This window comes from Juglans regia, chromosome 15 (genome assembly GCF_001411555.2).
Source record: "Juglans regia cultivar Chandler chromosome 15, Walnut 2.0, whole genome shotgun sequence".
Taxonomy (NCBI): Eukaryota; Viridiplantae; Streptophyta; class Magnoliopsida; order Fagales; family Juglandaceae; genus Juglans; species Juglans regia.
Genome location: NC_049915.1, coordinates 346,739 through 364,352, shown reverse-complemented (window position 1 = coordinate 364,352; position 17,614 = coordinate 346,739). Strand labels below are relative to the sequence as shown.

The following is a 17,614-nucleotide window of genomic DNA, read 5'->3' as shown; positions in this document are numbered from 1 at the left end:
GTATTTTCTTGACTAATTTGATGGGATGCCCATGCCAGATCGAACACTACATGAGTACGTACAGATCATAGATATTGCTGCACTCAAAAAACATGAGGAAATAGATGGGAAGCTGCAGAATGAATCTGTGGAAGCATCGCAGGAAACTAATCCATCCATCCTGCTGGTACGTACTATATTTCAACTTGATCTATCTGTTTCTTCGGATCTATGTGGAAGTTACGAAGAAGATGCATGAAATCTACTACGTACCCTCTCTCTCAAGTCTCAACCCATTTATAATTACCAACAAAACAAAACAAAACAAAACCCCCCAAAACAAAACTGCTAAATTCCAAAGTTAAATAAAATATTAATTAAATATATTTTTTTAATATTATTTTTATTTTAAAATTTAAAAAAATTAAATTATTTATTTTATTTTATATAAAAATTTATAATAATTAGATGAGATAAGATGAAAATAATTATAAAAATAAACGAGACATTAATATCGTAGTGTCTTTGAGAGATGACAATTCCTGATTTGACTATATTAATTATTGTTTACAATATTAATTAATAATTACTTAAATAGTTTTGACATTTTTCAATAGTAGCAATTAGCAGTAGAGAAGAGATGGGAAGATATTATTACATTATTTATATATATATATATATATATATTGAGGTTCTAGCTTCAATAAATTAAATGTCAACCTTCCTTGCTCATCTAGACAATATATAGATGAAGATAACTATATTCAACTAATCAGAATATTCAAAACATCATTTTGTGTGATTTCTGTGAATGTAATCCATTATATATGTAATCTAAAATCGTCATACTATCAAGAATATCATTAAAAAAAAAAAAAAATCTGGTTTACCCTTCCTACGATTTCAATACAAAAGTGCTATTGTCATCAAAAGTTTTTTTAAAAATAAACTTACAAATTGACATCGCTATATATATGTGATTCGTTAAACATATTTTATAATAAAAATAATTTTACAAAAAATATATCACATTATATATATATCACGTAAATTTATAAATTTATTTTTATGCATTAAATCACTTTATATTTCTTTTTACTGTATATGTTTACCTGTTGCCAGCAGTACTCAATTGGGCAAATCTTAAGAGCCAAGATCAGAGATTCATTCAAAATTATCCCCAGATCTGCAGCTAGCAAGCATCCTGTTGTCACCAATGTCCTATACTTAATTCCACTCTACTTTTTATACATAGGATTGTACACTTTATTTAAGGAACCAAAAGCGTTTGAGCATGTCATGAAAGCTAAAGCGGTGACTCTTTATTAATAAACAGATGACTTTCACCCACTCTTTTTTTTTTTTTTCCTTGCATTTATATTTTACTTTCCAACCCAATAGCCATTAGCCAACCTCTTTTTAAGAGCAAAGGTTCCTTCCACATCTGTTACCCTCTCTTTCCTCTCATGAAGATCATTTGTCAACACAGAGATATTTTGGTAAAGCAACAATGCCACCAAGCACAAACTACAAAAAAACTAATGAGGATTAACATGATCGGGTGGTCCAATCCAAAACCATGAACACAACACAAGTTGACAGTTAATTATAATCCATTCTCTTACTTGTTGCATCTAATTTCAGCTTTCTTCAGCCTTTTGTTTTGTAATGTACAATTCACCTTTAACAAGCAACTTGGAACGTGCAACTTGGGCAACTACACCTCACTCACCTTCCTTGCACCATTCACAAAATGCTACAACTCCAAAGGGGAAAAAAAAAAGGATAGAAACAAAGTAAATGTTACAAAGCTCCAAGCATCCTTTGTTTCTTGCTACATTCCAATGCCAAGAGATCCCTCTCTCTCGTTCTCTTCCCATGGTAGCCCCCAATAATAGTACTCTCTACGACCCCAACCACAGGTACTTGCAGAATGTTGACACCAAATAGCCTCACCATCTGAACCGGCTGAACCGGGAAAACCGGGTTTGATAACCCAACTACTACACCAGCCCCGCTCCCCGTCCTCCCCTTCCAATCAATGTAAAGCTGCTTATCCGGTCCGGTCGAGCGCTGAAAGCTAACAATGTCACCAGCCTTGAGGTTCTTATCTTTTACGAACCGGCTCCAACCCTTTGTGAGCACGTAGCTTTGGCTACTATTCCAATATGAGTACCGGAACCTCCACACTTTGCCTCCAACATCCTCAAAATTCAGAAGCACCCCTTTGGTAGTGCTTCCGGTTTGTAAGGGGAAGTGCTTTTCGGCATGTTGCTTCGGTATCACAAGCCGGTTCAGCTTGCCGACATCGCTAGGAGTAACAGCTTTCTCGAAAAGCTGCTCACGCGCTTTGAAAGCCCGGCCTGAACCGAAAGGATTACAGAGGAAGCCCTCCGCTTTGGACCTATTTCCGCCATTGCCGTCCAAGCCGAGGTTACGCTTGCTTTGCTCCAGTTCATCATTGTACGTGTGCTTCCTGAGCATGTCCACGATCTCGGCCTTGGAATGGGAGTTCAAGAAGGCGGTCTCGATGTCATGATCCTGATCTTCGGTCGTCGACGCAGAAGCCAAGGATTTGAAGTTCGTCACGGCGTCGCGGCCACGGAAGCGTTGGGCCGCGATGTCATAGGCCTTGGCGGCCTCGTCTTCTTCGTTGAAAGTGCCCAACCACACTCGCTGGTGCTTCTCGTAAATCTGGGCACCCCAGCGGCCGTTGGGCTGGGGGACAACTCCTTTATATTTCGAAGACGGGAGCTTTCCTCGAGACTCGGCTTCGATGCCGCTTTCAGAATCTAAGATGGTGCTGGTAGTGCCGCTTCCCACCCGGCATAGACTCTCAGGGGACTTGGTAGCCGGGGAAGGCGAAAGGGTTGCCGGGGAAATAGAGATAGAGTACTCTGTGCTGGTACTTGAGCTGATCTCATCTATGCAACTTCCTTCCATTTTTGAGTTTCTTGTTTTTCCTTTCGATCAAGAAGATGAAGGAGATAGTTAGCTAGATGAGGAAAGCAGGTGTATTTGACTAATATGATATGATACAAGAAAAGGAAGAAAAGAGTTAAGAGAGAAAGAGAGTGCTATGAAAGAGGGGGTCGTTTGAGGGTAGAATATATATAGGAAGTTTGAGGAAGTGATCACGAGTGAATAATATTATAATTAGAAATATTGATGTTCGTTGATTTGTTTGATAATTTCATGGGTTGTAATTAGAAAAGTTAGGGGGGGTGGGGGAGGTGTTGGAGATATGGGGCTGTGGGTGTGGTGGGTCAACCCAAAGACAAATGGTAAGGAACTAGGAAGGAAGATTCATGGAGTTTGTATGAGAGAGATCTAGAGAGAGAGAGCATGTTGGGGGGTCAGCAGAAGCAGCAAAGCTCAGGGGGGAAGAACTCGAACAAAAACACGGTCCATACTCATGTGAACCCCATCAACTTGCTAAAGTGGGACCCACTTCACATACACTGCCCACAACCCACATACTATGACCCTAAACACCCACTCTCTCTCTATTCTCTTTGACGATTTCTTTGATCTATAGTTTCTCTGTCTTAAATAAATGGATATATATATATATATATATATATCTATCTTATCTGCTGCTGCTACATCAAAACCTGCTCTTTTATTTGTTGGGTGGCTTAGATGAATTAAAATGTAGATAAACATTAGTACAGTGAGATAGATAGATAGATAGATAGATAAGAGGTGTTGTTGGAGGGTACGTACTTCCAATATATAGGATGAATGGGTTGTGGGGCTAAAGTTTTAACTACAAGCTGGGGGAAGAGGATGGATGGATGGATGGATGGCCCAAAAAAGCATTAAAGACACATTCTCATCCAACAAGAATTTCCCCTCCATATATAAGTCTTACCTGGCTTGCTTTTATTCGTCCAGCTCCTTTTGATCTTTTCCCTTGTCTTGTTTTACCCATTCATTCATTGTCATGACTCATAATTTCCAACATGAATTACCATTACAACCTGCATGCATGTGGGATTATTTTTCAGATTTTGTTGTTCATCAATCATTCCTCATGGGTTCGGACTATATATATCCATCGATGATCAGCTCATCTCATCATTGCATGTGAAAAGCCTATGCTTTGCTTTGCTCATTTTCATCATCTACAACACACCTTCACTATCCACATGACCTTTGATCTGATTCAAGATGGAGCCAAATTAAACATTAATGCAAAAGTCAAACGATTATAGAGGCTGGTTTCATCAAATTGCTTGCGATCGAGTATATATCCAATTTGTCTTCCCTTTTGTTAGAGCAATTATAAACTTGAAACATGTTTATAATCGATGAAAATCATTTTAATTTCTTATTCAAATAGACAATATTACATTTCATGGGTTTAGCTCATTTTCACACGAAATTACACAATTTGAAAGAATTTTGTTTTGGAAATATATATATATATATATATATATAAATATATATGCAAATGAAATTGAAATTGACATTCAATTAGAGAAATAGATGATGAGGATAGCACAACTATGCATATATTATAATAAAATAATGCTTTATATATATATAGTTATAAGCATCACAAATTCTTTTTAAAAAAGAGTGATATTTGCGCACAAATATAATTTCAGATTATAATATAACTGATTATGTACGGATGAGTGTCATGTGTGTTTGAACTTTGAATGTAGGCCTCTGCATACACGAAAGCTCAAGATCAAGTCAAGTCGACGGTGGTGGGGTTAGTAGTTTGGGAGAGGTTTTGGATTTGTTAGTAGCTGCGTGGGCCCTACTTAGAGATTCTACAGCCTCTAATATTGTAGAGAATTCTGAGAATCATTTGCCTAAATCATTTTATTATTATTATTATTATTATTATTATTTGATTTTTAATATGTTTTGTACGATATATTGGCCGTATATATGTTCATACGGAAATGTGCCCCCCTCCCTTAAGAAACGGAACGTGCCAATATATATACATATATATTTAGAGTGGCCAAGTTAATATTTTGATTATTAACTATTTTCCCTAATGTACATTTTGTTGTATAATAATGTAAAGAAGACATTATAAATTAACGTAATTCAAAATGAAAAAAAAAAAAAACCCCATTCACCAATGTCTAATGAGGTATGTTGCTCGTTTATTATAAGAGAAATATTTTAATCATAAAAATAAACTCACAAATTAATATTATTTAATGTGGTATATTATATTATAAAATTATTTTTATTATAAAATAAATCTAACGTATCATATGAAATCATATCAATTCGTAATTTTATTTTTATAAACTCTCTTTATAATTATAGTACTTCTTTTATTATAATAAAAATTGACGAGTTTTAAAATTCGTAATCATTAAAAAAATAAAAAATACATAATTTTATTAATAAACACTTCCTTAATCATTAAGTGAAATAAAATTAAAATGCATGAATAGTAAAATTAAGCGGTAAGTTTGAAGAACTCTACTAACATTTTCCTTATTAAAAATATTTGAAAGGGTAAATAAAAACGATAAATTAGGATGCAAATTAAGGAGGCCGATCAGGGGTTTTCACTTTTCAAACAGCCAAGTAAGTACGTACCAGCTTCCTCGCCTCTGCCATAATGTGATGGAATCAACATCTTCTAAAGATGTTTGGATTCGAAAGAGATCTCAGCTCATCTCAGCTCATCTCAACTCATCTCACTACTATTCATTACTATTCAGCAACTTTAACTCACAAATCTCACTACTATTCACAACTCATCTCATTACTATTCACAATCCATCTCAAGTCATCTCAACTCATCTTCGAATCCAAACGTCTCTTCTCGTTTGTTTTTATAGATGAAATAAAATAAAATTTATTAAGATTAAAATTAAAAAATTAAATAAAATATTGTTAAAATATATTTTTTAATATTATTTTTATTTTATAATTAAAAAAATTAAATTATTTAATTTATTTTATATCAAAAATTTTAAAAATTAATAAAATAAAATAAAATAAAATATTTTCTGAAAACAAATGAAACCTTAATTACCATATTTTATGCACCAGATAATATATATGCATGTTCCTCATTTTTATGTTTTTTTTTTTTTTTGAAAAATCTTTCTTTTTTACGTACTTAAATTATTTGGTGGGTGGGAACTGCATGACAAATCTTGATAGGACGGGTCTTTACAAATTATTCATTCAAGTAGTACTCATAATATCATGATCATATTTTTAGAAATTCATGCATTGGCCTCCATGCATGCATGCGTGCATATTTCGATCAACATTATTGATTAATTTTCAATTCAAAGACATAAATTTTAAGATGCTACAACGCACTTAATATTATTTTATTATTATTGGTGCATGTGAATTAGAAATAAAAACATATATATATATATATACACACGAAAGAAAGTAGGTACGTACTGATGATCATAATCTAGCCCTAAATGCAATGAATGTCTTGAGATTCCTGACATGCATGTTTGCTAATAATTGTACATGACTACATGCATGATGCTGATTCTGATCATCAAAGTAAAGACTGTTCTCATCAGCTTGCAGGTCGATCGCTAAGTTATGCAAATCATGAAACAGTACTCTTGCATGCTAATAATATTTAATTTCTTAACTTTCTTTAATTCCCAACTAGCTAAAAAGGTGAGAAAAATTAATATAAATGAAATGCAGAATATATATCTTGTTGATTTGATCCTTTTCGTTCGATCTAGTTGGATTAATAAATAGATCATGCTTGTCGATCCACCGTCTATAGTTCGTTCTTCTTCTTTTTTTTTTTTTTTAAATATATATATAGATATTTTTTAAATACATAGTGTCCCTATTTGAAAACTACATTACAAGTTTAATTAATTTTATTTTTAATTTATTTTAAAATTATAATAATAACTTTATCAAAATAATATTTTTTTTATTTAATGAAGCGTTTGCATATATAATTCTTATTTAGAGACTGTAAATAGAATTTTTCTTTAAAAAATAAATAAATTTTGTTAGTAGTAATTTTCTTAAATATTTAAAAAAAATAAAATGTAATAGAGTCGCGGCTACATACGACAGAATCTATCGATCGAAATCCAACAATCAATCATCTCTGGAACATATCTTATATGACCATAAAATTACAAATGATAAAAACATGTATCACATGCATGACATCAGTACTACTTTTTGCTTTTTACCTCATAAGATTACTCTATATTATCTCCTTGTATCAATTTCATTTTTTAATGCCACTAAAGAGGCTGCTAATTAGTGGTCTGATCAACTTCAAAACCTCATCTACAAATGAGAAGAATGAGCTGATTACAATGAAAAAATCTATTCTCAAGTTGGTTGATAAAGCGGACTTAGTAAAATATCTATCTAATATAATTTAATTTAAAAAATAAGTTTTACAATTTAAATTATACGAATGGTGTGCTCTACACACAAATATGAGAATATATATAATAACTCGATTACAATTATTAAATGGCTCGAAGCAGTAGTACTTCATCATGTGCTGATGAGATAATTAGAGCTAGCTAGCGCTTAAGGTTGCATTTGGATAGTGAGATATTTTTAGATATTTAGTGAATAGTAATGAAAATAATAGAATATTAAATAGTAGTGAATATTAATAATGAAAAGTATGTTAAAAATAATAATAAAATAATAAATAATAGTAAAATATTTTGAGGCTGAGAATATCTCGGTACTCAAACTAGATCTAAAATGTGTTTGGTGCATTTGATGATCGACTAGATATATCCTTACTAGATCTTTTTGATTACCCTGATCTTCATTATCTACAAGAGTCATTATATATATATATATATATAAATATAGTAGCTGGTTATAATGATCTCGATCCTAGATATTTGTCTTGCTCATCATCAAAATATATCTATGATCATGCTGCACGGTCTATCTCATTATATATAGGTTATCTTACTCGATCGGATAAACCCGGCCCTTTTCCCTTGTGCTATTATTTGTTTTTTGAATGATCTTATGTAGGCAGTGTTAAGGCGTGACGTTCCTCGCCTTTCTAATAAATAATTAAAACATTCTTCCCACCGTCACTATCAATTACATGACAAAGGTAGTAATTCATTTCTAAATTTCATACATGTGAACATGATTATTCTAGCTTCTCGTGAACTAATTCCAAATAAGATATCATATGGAATTATATATTTAGCTTCGGTAGTCATGATCGATGAAACGAGAACAAATTATCAGGAATTAAGACTGAATAATTGGAATTTGTAATAAGTAGAACACATATAAACAGAAAGGAATTAATAAAATAAAATTTAAAATTGAATGGGAAAGAAATTCAGCTAGTAATTAAAATATGGTCTTCTCTCGTCTTTGTAGTAAAGAGACTGAGTTTGAATCATGACTCTACACTTTATGATCTTTTTTAATTAAAATATTTTATGTGTTGAGTCTCTTATTAAGAGAGATGGAGGATCTGCCTACCCGTGAAGATGATCAATATTAAAATATAACATAAATAATTAAATTAACATCTCAATCCTATCAAGTTATATTTTTAAAACAAGTAGTGATGATTTAAAATGCAATTTGATACCATGGGAGAGAGACGAATTAAAGGACCTTAAGAAATATAATAACATGTTTCACTTTTCATCAACAGAGATCGAAGCCAATTTTCAAAGGAGAAATTAATTAAGATGAACAAATGAAAATAGTTGAATAAGTAGGTCGGCCAGAAGGCATGATATATGTCACCAAAATCCCGTTTTAGTGAGTGAGTGCCTAACTAGTATATATAAATGCATGATTGCATGTATAGTTTTCGTATTAAAATATGATCAACTAATTTAATTATTTGTGATTATCTTAAAATTGACAACTTTTTTATTTACATATAATGTATAGTTTATTATATATGTGCATGACATGACGTTCCCACCTTCCCACGCTTTGGTTTTTTGGGTTGTAGATAGATTTGAGATCATATCATTACGCCACGTCATATCCGGCGCCGCATATATATGCAACAAAGTATTAATCCATGCGTGCCCATATGCATGCAACAAAGTAATTAGACCATGCATGTATGTCATGCTCAATAAACAGGAATAAATTAAAAGTCTTTGGCGAAATGACAAAATCATGAATCTCTTAGATTTAGTTAGGATCGATCTCTTAATTAATTTCTATATTTGCATCATACTTACACGCATTATATATTATTTTAACTAGCTAGAAGTACATCCATATATTATGAAGACTGATACAACTATAAAGAGATCTCATAAAAATAAATTCATAAACTGATCATATTGCTTCATATGATACATTAATAGATCTATTTTATAATAAAAATAATTTTATAATTTAACGTATTATATCAAGTCATATCAATTTTTAGGTTTAATTTTATAAAATCTCTTTATAATTAAAACATTTGTCATATATTATTGTGATCATGTCTTAATGCTAGCTAGCTAGCTGATCAAAAGCTAACTTGATCATCACTTGGATGGATAGATTTGATGATCTTAATTAATTATGAAGTATCATAATTTGATCATGATCTCATGATACATGACTCCGTGATCAGAAAGTAATTGATGATATGTATTGCTTTTGAAGCCTCGAAGGTGGTGGTAGGAAGGATATAGACTCAAGGATATAATTAAATCGAAGGAACTTATCTCTTCGATCGATCTGCAATAAAAAGGTACCCACCCACATGATATTTAACTCTCAAATTGAGTGGCATGCAGAATATTTAACTCTCAATTTGATATTTTTTTTATGTGACGATCAACTTATAAACTCGATACAAAATTAGTGAATTAAGGTTAATTTAGAGGTCTTGATTTGTTTGTGTAAATGGATTGGCCACGACTCGAGCAAACTTGACTCGTGCATGTAGAACTAATATTTTCTTGTTACAATTACTTGCAAACTCATATTTTAGTGAATCAAGCAAATTAAGCTGTAGTCTAATGACAAGTTTGGGGGGTGAGATGAGAATTTTATGCTTTGTTTAAGTGTTTAAAATATTATGTTTTGGTATTATTATTATATTGAGATTTGAAAAAGTTGAATTGTTTATTATATTTTGTATGAGGATTTGAAAAATGTGTAATGATGATATGAGATGGGATGAGAATTTTGTGTCTCATCCCACCCTCCAAACCTGCCCTAACTGATTATTTAGGAGTGGTTTAAATTCAAAAATGAATTAAAATGAGTTGAGATAATTTATGAATAATAGAATAAAAATTGAATTATTTATTATATTTTGTATAAAAATTTAAAAAGATTGAATTGTTTATTATATTTTGTATAAAAATTTAAAAAAATTGTAATGATAAGATGAGATGAGCCGAGATAAATTAAAGTGAATTTTAAATGCAAACCAGATCTAAAAAGGATCGATCGAGTTAAGAGTAACTTTGTAAATAATAAGCATTCATGAATTTGACATGATCAAAACTTGACACGGCTAACACAAAATGATGTCGGCCGGCCGGCCCTAATGCACGTACGCGCGCGCGCGCTTTGTTTTCTTGGAACTTCGACAGAATAAGATCTTTGAAGAATCAAGATAACGTACGATTAATGTGGAAAAGAATTACCCAGGGGAAAAAAAGTTGGAAAAAGATTACTTGTTGCATACGATTCTTCCAGAATATTACAATCCCATTCGGCACGGAAGGTGGTGGTGCATGGATTTACTGCATGACCCCACCAAAACAAGTGTAACAGTAAAATCCGATTTTACCGTTGAGAAATGCTTCAAGAGATGTTTTGATTCGAAAATAATTTGAAATGAATTGAAATGGATTATGAATAGTATTAAGATGAGTTGTGAATAATAGTAAGATTTGTGAATTAAAATTATTGAATAATAGTGAGATGAATTGAGATGAGTTGAGATGAACTGTGAATCCAAACGTTTCCTTAATTATAAAATAATTTTATAAAAATAAATTCATAAATTAATTTAATTTGATGTGATATATTAAATTATAAAATTATTTTTATTATAAAATAAATTTAATATATTATATAAAATTATATCAATTTATATATATATATAAATGCTTAATGTTTATTTTCTTATAAAAAGTGAAAGGGAAAGTAACAAACAAAAAGAAATAGAAAAGCAGAAAACCAAATGGGAAATATTCGTATTTTTGTGGAACTTTCTGCCGCGTAAGCAACACGTCTTTCCACTCTGCCTTCTGTTTCTCATCTTTTGGCCTCCAAATTGTTTCTTCTTTTCAAGCCGTTCACACGCAACCACTATCAAAATTATATCTAACTTTTCTCGAGACAATAAAAAGAAAAAGAGTGGGAAAAAAAAAAAAAAAGAGCTTAAAATCGAGTGATATTATTAGGTACTTTGACTGTTGCTTGATCCTTTACCGACGTGGACAGTGACCCACTTTTCCTCGTCAAACCACGTGAGCCAGCGTATCAGATTCCGACGTATGACTGTCACAAACTTTATAATTAGTTTAATCGAATAATTATAACACGATTAAATTTAATTTAAATTTTAAAATTTATCTTTTAAATTAAATTATATCATATAAATATTATATTTAATATATTTTATTTACCAATTTAAAAATATAATTTTTTATATATATAATTAATATATGATCTGCCATACATTGTAAAAAATCTTCCCTTAGAATCTGAGCTATGGTCATGATGAATGACTTTAGGTAGCTTAATGGTTATATTCCTAATTTATCTTTGTTTTGATCCTAATGATGTCGTTTCTCACTCTTTCTTCTTTGTCTTCTTAACAAAAAATGGTTTCCCTTTGATTAATGTAGCTAGTTAGGTTATATCTGTAAGAAGGAGTACTACTTGCCAGACTTGAATGCGTAGAAAGTCAATTTGATTAGACGTGTGCACGTCTTTATTGACATATTTATATATTTGGTAATCATCCACACGTTGCAATACTTGTGAGGAACAAGTTCTAGAAGTCTTAAATTTAATGATGGGTCTAATCTTTTAGTTTGCTGCCCATCCATATTGGTTTTGTTTTCATTAAAAGATATTTATAATTATAAATTATATAATTATTTTTAAAAAATAAAATATTAAATTTATATAAAAAAATTAATTTTTTAATAATAAATCTTATTTTTTTTAAAATAATTACGCGACGTTTATACATTACGTGATTATATATAAAATTATTATTTTTTCTCTCTCACCGATACTAATAGCATGGGTTAACTTGTAAAAAGGGTTGGGTCAATATTACCATTATTCCAAGTCCGCAGTAAGATCCATCCATCAACTATACACAAATTTTGAACAAGTATTTTTATAAAAAAAATAAATTTTATAATATTTTTTTTAATTTTTACGACCGAATTCATTTTTTTTTTACAACACATGTGCAAGATTTATAAATTTAGATTTATATATACGAGAATAAAGATTTTATTATATATTAATTATTATTCATTTTCATACTCTTTATCTAATAATTTTTATTTTTTAATATAATTTACTATTAGGAACAACCCAGTAATGAGAATCTGTGGAGGCACTAGGAGTTGTGATGTGTGGCTGGCAGGGTTAGGGCATTCCTTTCATGTTGGTACTAGAAGTTGCTTTTGTTGACTTCTTGTGAAAGCCTCACCGCCATTGGCCATTTTAATGGAGGACCCACCAACCCCTGTGTGCCACATAACTCACCCGGCCCATTGGTTCTCAAAGGAGGTTGGGTCAGAGTAAACTAATCTAGAATCTAGAATCTAGATATAGCGCATACCGGATGATCGATCGGTGAGGAGACTTTGAAACGTCGTCCATTATATTCATTCATTCATTCATTCATTCTGGAACAACTTGTCTGTCATAGAATTTTCCAATTTTCAAAGCAAAAGCCACTGATCATGAGTCTCCTCTGGTTTTCATGAAACACTGGCTGAATATTTTGTCCTTTTTGGACCCACAAAAGGAATCGATGGGTCTCAATGAATTTGACCTGATCGGTGGAATATGAAATAGTTTGAATTAACTCTGATCCGATCATTTTCTTCTCCACTGCCTGTCTCATTCAGAGTACAGTTTCCTCTTTTTTCTTTCGGGGCTTTTGGAATTTTTCTCAGGGTGGAATTGTAAGCTACCTAGCTGCTGATTCTGTTGCAGATATTTATATATATATATAAAAGAAGATATGCAGTAATTATATATATATATATATATATATTTAATTCTCATAATTTCTCAGTCAATATAATGATGGTGATCAACACCTAATTAATGATGATATCAGTATTTTTCCATACATGCATGGGGATTGTCTCCTCATGATGATTGATGAACACGTATTAAACATTTATGTCTTAAACAAATGCTGCAATGGGGAAGAAAGTGTTTGTTGGCAATGGCATCGTGGAGGAGACTAATGATATTGATGGATGATCATATATCGAGGTCAACCAAGTCAATCACATATATATGCAATTTGTCTTTAATTCTTTTTCTTTTTTTTTTTAATTTCGCACGGCTGGCTGGCTGGCTCCATGTTGATCATTTTATGTGTTTTGCAACTACGTCATTGATCACGTTTCAATTTGTTAATTTTAAAAAAAAACTATGGGATTTGTTTAAGAGATGATCATGAATTGCATACATATATATTTCTTTTATTTAGATCTCTAATTTATTAATTATGTCCAGTTGTCACTGTTAATTTTATTCATTCAAGGTGCTATATATATAAGATTAAAAAATTATCTTAATTTGGTCCCCCCAAAAATAATATTGAAATAACCCACCTTGAAAAATATAAACTAATCCTTCATCTTTTTTATTTTTTTATTTTTTTTAAATAAAAAAACCTTAAAATTACTTGTATTCAAGTTTTTGTTCATATTTGAATATTCTATTTAATTATTTATTATTCATAAACTTGTGATCTTTATTTGCCTAGGGATGATATTTTTCTATTTTTGCGTACCAAGAACTAAAGAGTATTTCCAATAGTTCTTTTATCTTATAATTCAAAATACATCACTAAAATTTATTTTTTCTATTTTACATATCGATTTTTACAATAGATCATATCATACATTAGTTTATCTATTTTTTTCTCTATATCATTTAAATATTTTTTATTGAATACAAATATTTTTTCTAACTACCAATAAGTTTGCAATATCTTTTCATATACAATGTTATATAATTATGTCATATTTTATATATGTATTTTTGATAAGCATATGTCGCAGAGATAAATGAGAAGGGATGAAAGGGTGGATGCTTCCCAATATGAAACCAATGTGAGAAAAGGTGTAATAAGGAAAATGGGTTGAAATGAAATACTGGTAAACAAAAGTAGCGGAGAAAAAACTTCTAAAGGAGAGAGAAATTAATTAAAAATATTTTAGAGTTGTGAACAATATTCTTTTCATCTAGAGGATTATTGTAATAAAATGTAAAATAAAAATCAAAATACAAAATTCATTGGAAAAGTCTTTTGATCAAAATACAAAAATGTATTTTATGGAATGCTCTTAATTTTCCTCCGAAGTAAATGTAAAGAGCTGCATGGCTTACTATTTACTTGGGCCTTGGGGCAATGAATAAGGATGGCTTCCTTCAAGTTGAAATATTAATAATGTCCAATATTAATAATTAGCTGTACTTTCATATATATATATATATGTCCACATCTTCATGAGAGTTATTGCAATAATAATTAATATTGGATTTATTCTTTTGTTTTTTTTATTCAACAAGGTCTTGCTAATTACAAAGCATTAAATTAATTCTATTTTTTTTAGCAAATTTTGGCTTTTAAAGCAAGATAAACAAGGACCAACATAAACATTAAGCTTCCAACTTATAATTAGATATCAAATTCCACGCAGTCAATATATATATGCTTAATCCGGCCATGTATTAACAATAATTAACAAATCCATTAAATTATTAACGTCTAATATATCTCATAATAGCTAATTAATTAAATTAGTTGATATTTTATTACTCACCAATTTAATATTTTCTGGACAAATAGTACTACAAATATGATTGATATTACAAATATTAAAAAAGAAATATATTCAAAAGACATATATATATATTTACTCCAAACTAGTTGGAAATAATATATTAATATGACTATATTTTTCCACAAATATACATGAAAGCTAAAAGACCATTGAATTTGAGCAAAAGGTTTTAGTTGAACTGTTTTAATTAATTTAATGAACCTAAAGTCTAGCTGTATATGTATAGTCAAATTAAGATGATGATCGGGGGAGGCTCAAGGCCGTGGAAGTACTGGAAATGTCACTCTACAGTACAAAAAAAAAAAAATCATAAAATCTGCCTCTAAAAAAGTCAATATTATTGTCTAGAAAAATCAGGGTGTTTATGAAGAATACGTACCCAAGTTGGGGCAACATTGTTGGTGGTTTGCAAAGGGTCAGAGGTCAAAACTCACTGCTGCAAGCTGTTCTTCATCTTAATGCTTATGACTTGAATGAATATTAATTCTTTGTAAACCAAATATCGATACAACATTTTCATGGCGTGTTGATTGAAACGTATTCATTGAAACACGGTTTCTGCTCATGAAACTGTGCCCACTGACCTTTACCAATCTCTATTTCTTTCTATCTCATAATTCCCCTACCCCCCAAGTTGACAACTTGGTTGATGGGTTTTGTTTTTTTGTATAATGTTGGGAGTTTTTTTTGACAATATTTGAAAAATTCAAGGGTTGATTTTGATATCTTTCATGGGTAATACCTTGGAAATTCATGTCAATTCGTGCATGCATGCATGCATGCAGAGATTATAGTCATCCGTATGATGTCTTTAGACTCCTTTTTTTCTGCTTCCTTCTACAAAGCTAATGATGTTTGAGGTTTTTGCAGACCTGATGATATATAGCAGATCGACAGCCTTAGAAAACCAGAGTTTAGTTAGTCAAAGAAAAAACTGGTACCATATATTAATGTTGTTGCAGGCAAGTTAACACCAACGCGCGGTTGGTCCAATTGCTATTATTATATGCATAATTAATTTAGACTTCTCAGATCAGGTTTAATTTTGTAGTTATCTTGGAGCTAGGTCTCCGGTTGTGGCTTTGACATTTATGGCACGTAGAGTGTGAAATACGCACACAGAGTCACAGAGATTCCTTTGTTCATAAACTCAACATCATGACAGTAGCTAGCTTGAAGTAATAATTGACCTATAACTAAGCAATGCCTGGGGTACTTGATGCTCTCCCTGATCGTCTTTCAAAATTGTCAACTCCTTTAACCAAACACTTGATCAATTTGGGGCATTTATAGTTCAACCAATCTTCTTAATTACAACCTGCTGCAAATTAAGATGACATCTTGCAGCAGCAATCTGAGCTCGGTGTGCATGTGAAACCAAGTCATCAATTAGGACACCACCCATCATAGGCAATGCAAGTTGTCACTGTAATGCTAAGAAAGGAATGGACCAAAGTTGATCATTGTGCAGCAATAATGAACCAGGGACCAGTTGGTGCCGTTGCATACATTGCACTATTGATTTACATCAGATGTTCCTCAAATGCTGCAAATTGTCTATGATACATTATTTGAGTAGTGGCCACTCACATCATATATTATCTATCAACTTCTCTAATCACTCTAAAGTAGTTGGCTCAGATTATCATCATTAATGTCAATATTCTACTTTTCTAAATACTCAACTAATTAGGGAGTTAAGGGTGATGGAAGTCCTTTCACATGTTGGCTCTCCATTTCAAGGATTTCTGCATCTGATACTTGTTTTTCTCTTTCCGGCAAGTGCTGAGAAAAAAATATATTATAAGAAACTCCATGAAACAAGCGTTTAAAGAATCAAAATGAGCTGTCAATGACAGCCATTTTCTGGGAGTTTATTTATACATACAGATCAATAATGGAGAGGCGTCAGAACCATTTAGATCTAGCAGTTTAGTGTCTCCTGGGCATGATATGCAGAAGAAGATTGGAATAAATCACAAAACGCAAAATATCTAAGGTTGCATTTGGGTAGTGAAGTATTCTCATGTATTCTGCGAACAGTAGTGAGAAAGTAATAAAAAAGTAATGATAGAATATTGAAAAATAATGAAAAGTAGGTAAAAAGTAATAATAAAATAATGAATAGTAGTGAGGTATTGTACATGAGAATAACTCATTATCCAAACTAGGCCTAAAATTAACCAAGTATACAGTGATCTGGAGAGAATGCAAACTAAAGATAAGTTATCATTATGAAGAGGAAAAAATTCTCTGTAGTTTCTAAAAGGAGGATGGATGCATGTGGGAAGTGTACACCTGCTGCATATATTTGCCTGCTATTGCCAAACCATCTTCCCCGAAAGAGATTTTATAGTTAGTTTTACACTTCCAGAAATGTTTTTTGCCATTAATTTTTGCAGCCGAGGCCGAGGCCCAAGCCCAAGCCCAAGCCCAGGACGGTTCTTCTCCATATTGGTTCCCTCTGGCAGTCATAAGGCCTAACCTGGCTGGCTAGCTATAGAATTTAATAATAGTCTTCTCTTCAACTCTCCACCCGTTTTGGGCCTTTGGCCCAAATATATAATAATACAATAAAATTTATCCTGGCTATATGGGAGGCTCGGCTA

At 31.5% G+C, this 17,614-nt stretch overlaps 1 protein-coding gene across 1 annotated transcript; it reads right to left on the bottom strand.

The window, feature by feature from the left end:
• Positions 1 to 1,574: 1,574 nt before the first annotated feature.
• Positions 1,575 to 3,077, bottom strand: LOC109021576 (AP2/ERF and B3 domain-containing transcription repressor RAV2-like). The gene has a single exon (XM_019004236.2). The coding sequence runs from the start codon at positions 2,920 to 2,922 to the stop codon at positions 1,783 to 1,785; it is 1,140 nt and encodes a 379-aa protein (XP_018859781.1). The 5' UTR covers positions 2,923 to 3,077; the 3' UTR covers positions 1,575 to 1,782.
• Positions 3,078 to 17,614: the final 14,537 nt, after the last annotated feature.

Excerpts from the sequence above, each read along its gene's own strand:
- LOC109021576 (XM_019004236.2), bottom strand. The coding sequence starts at position 2,922 with ATGGAAGGAAGTTGCATAGATGAGATCAGCTCAAGTACCAGCACAGAG.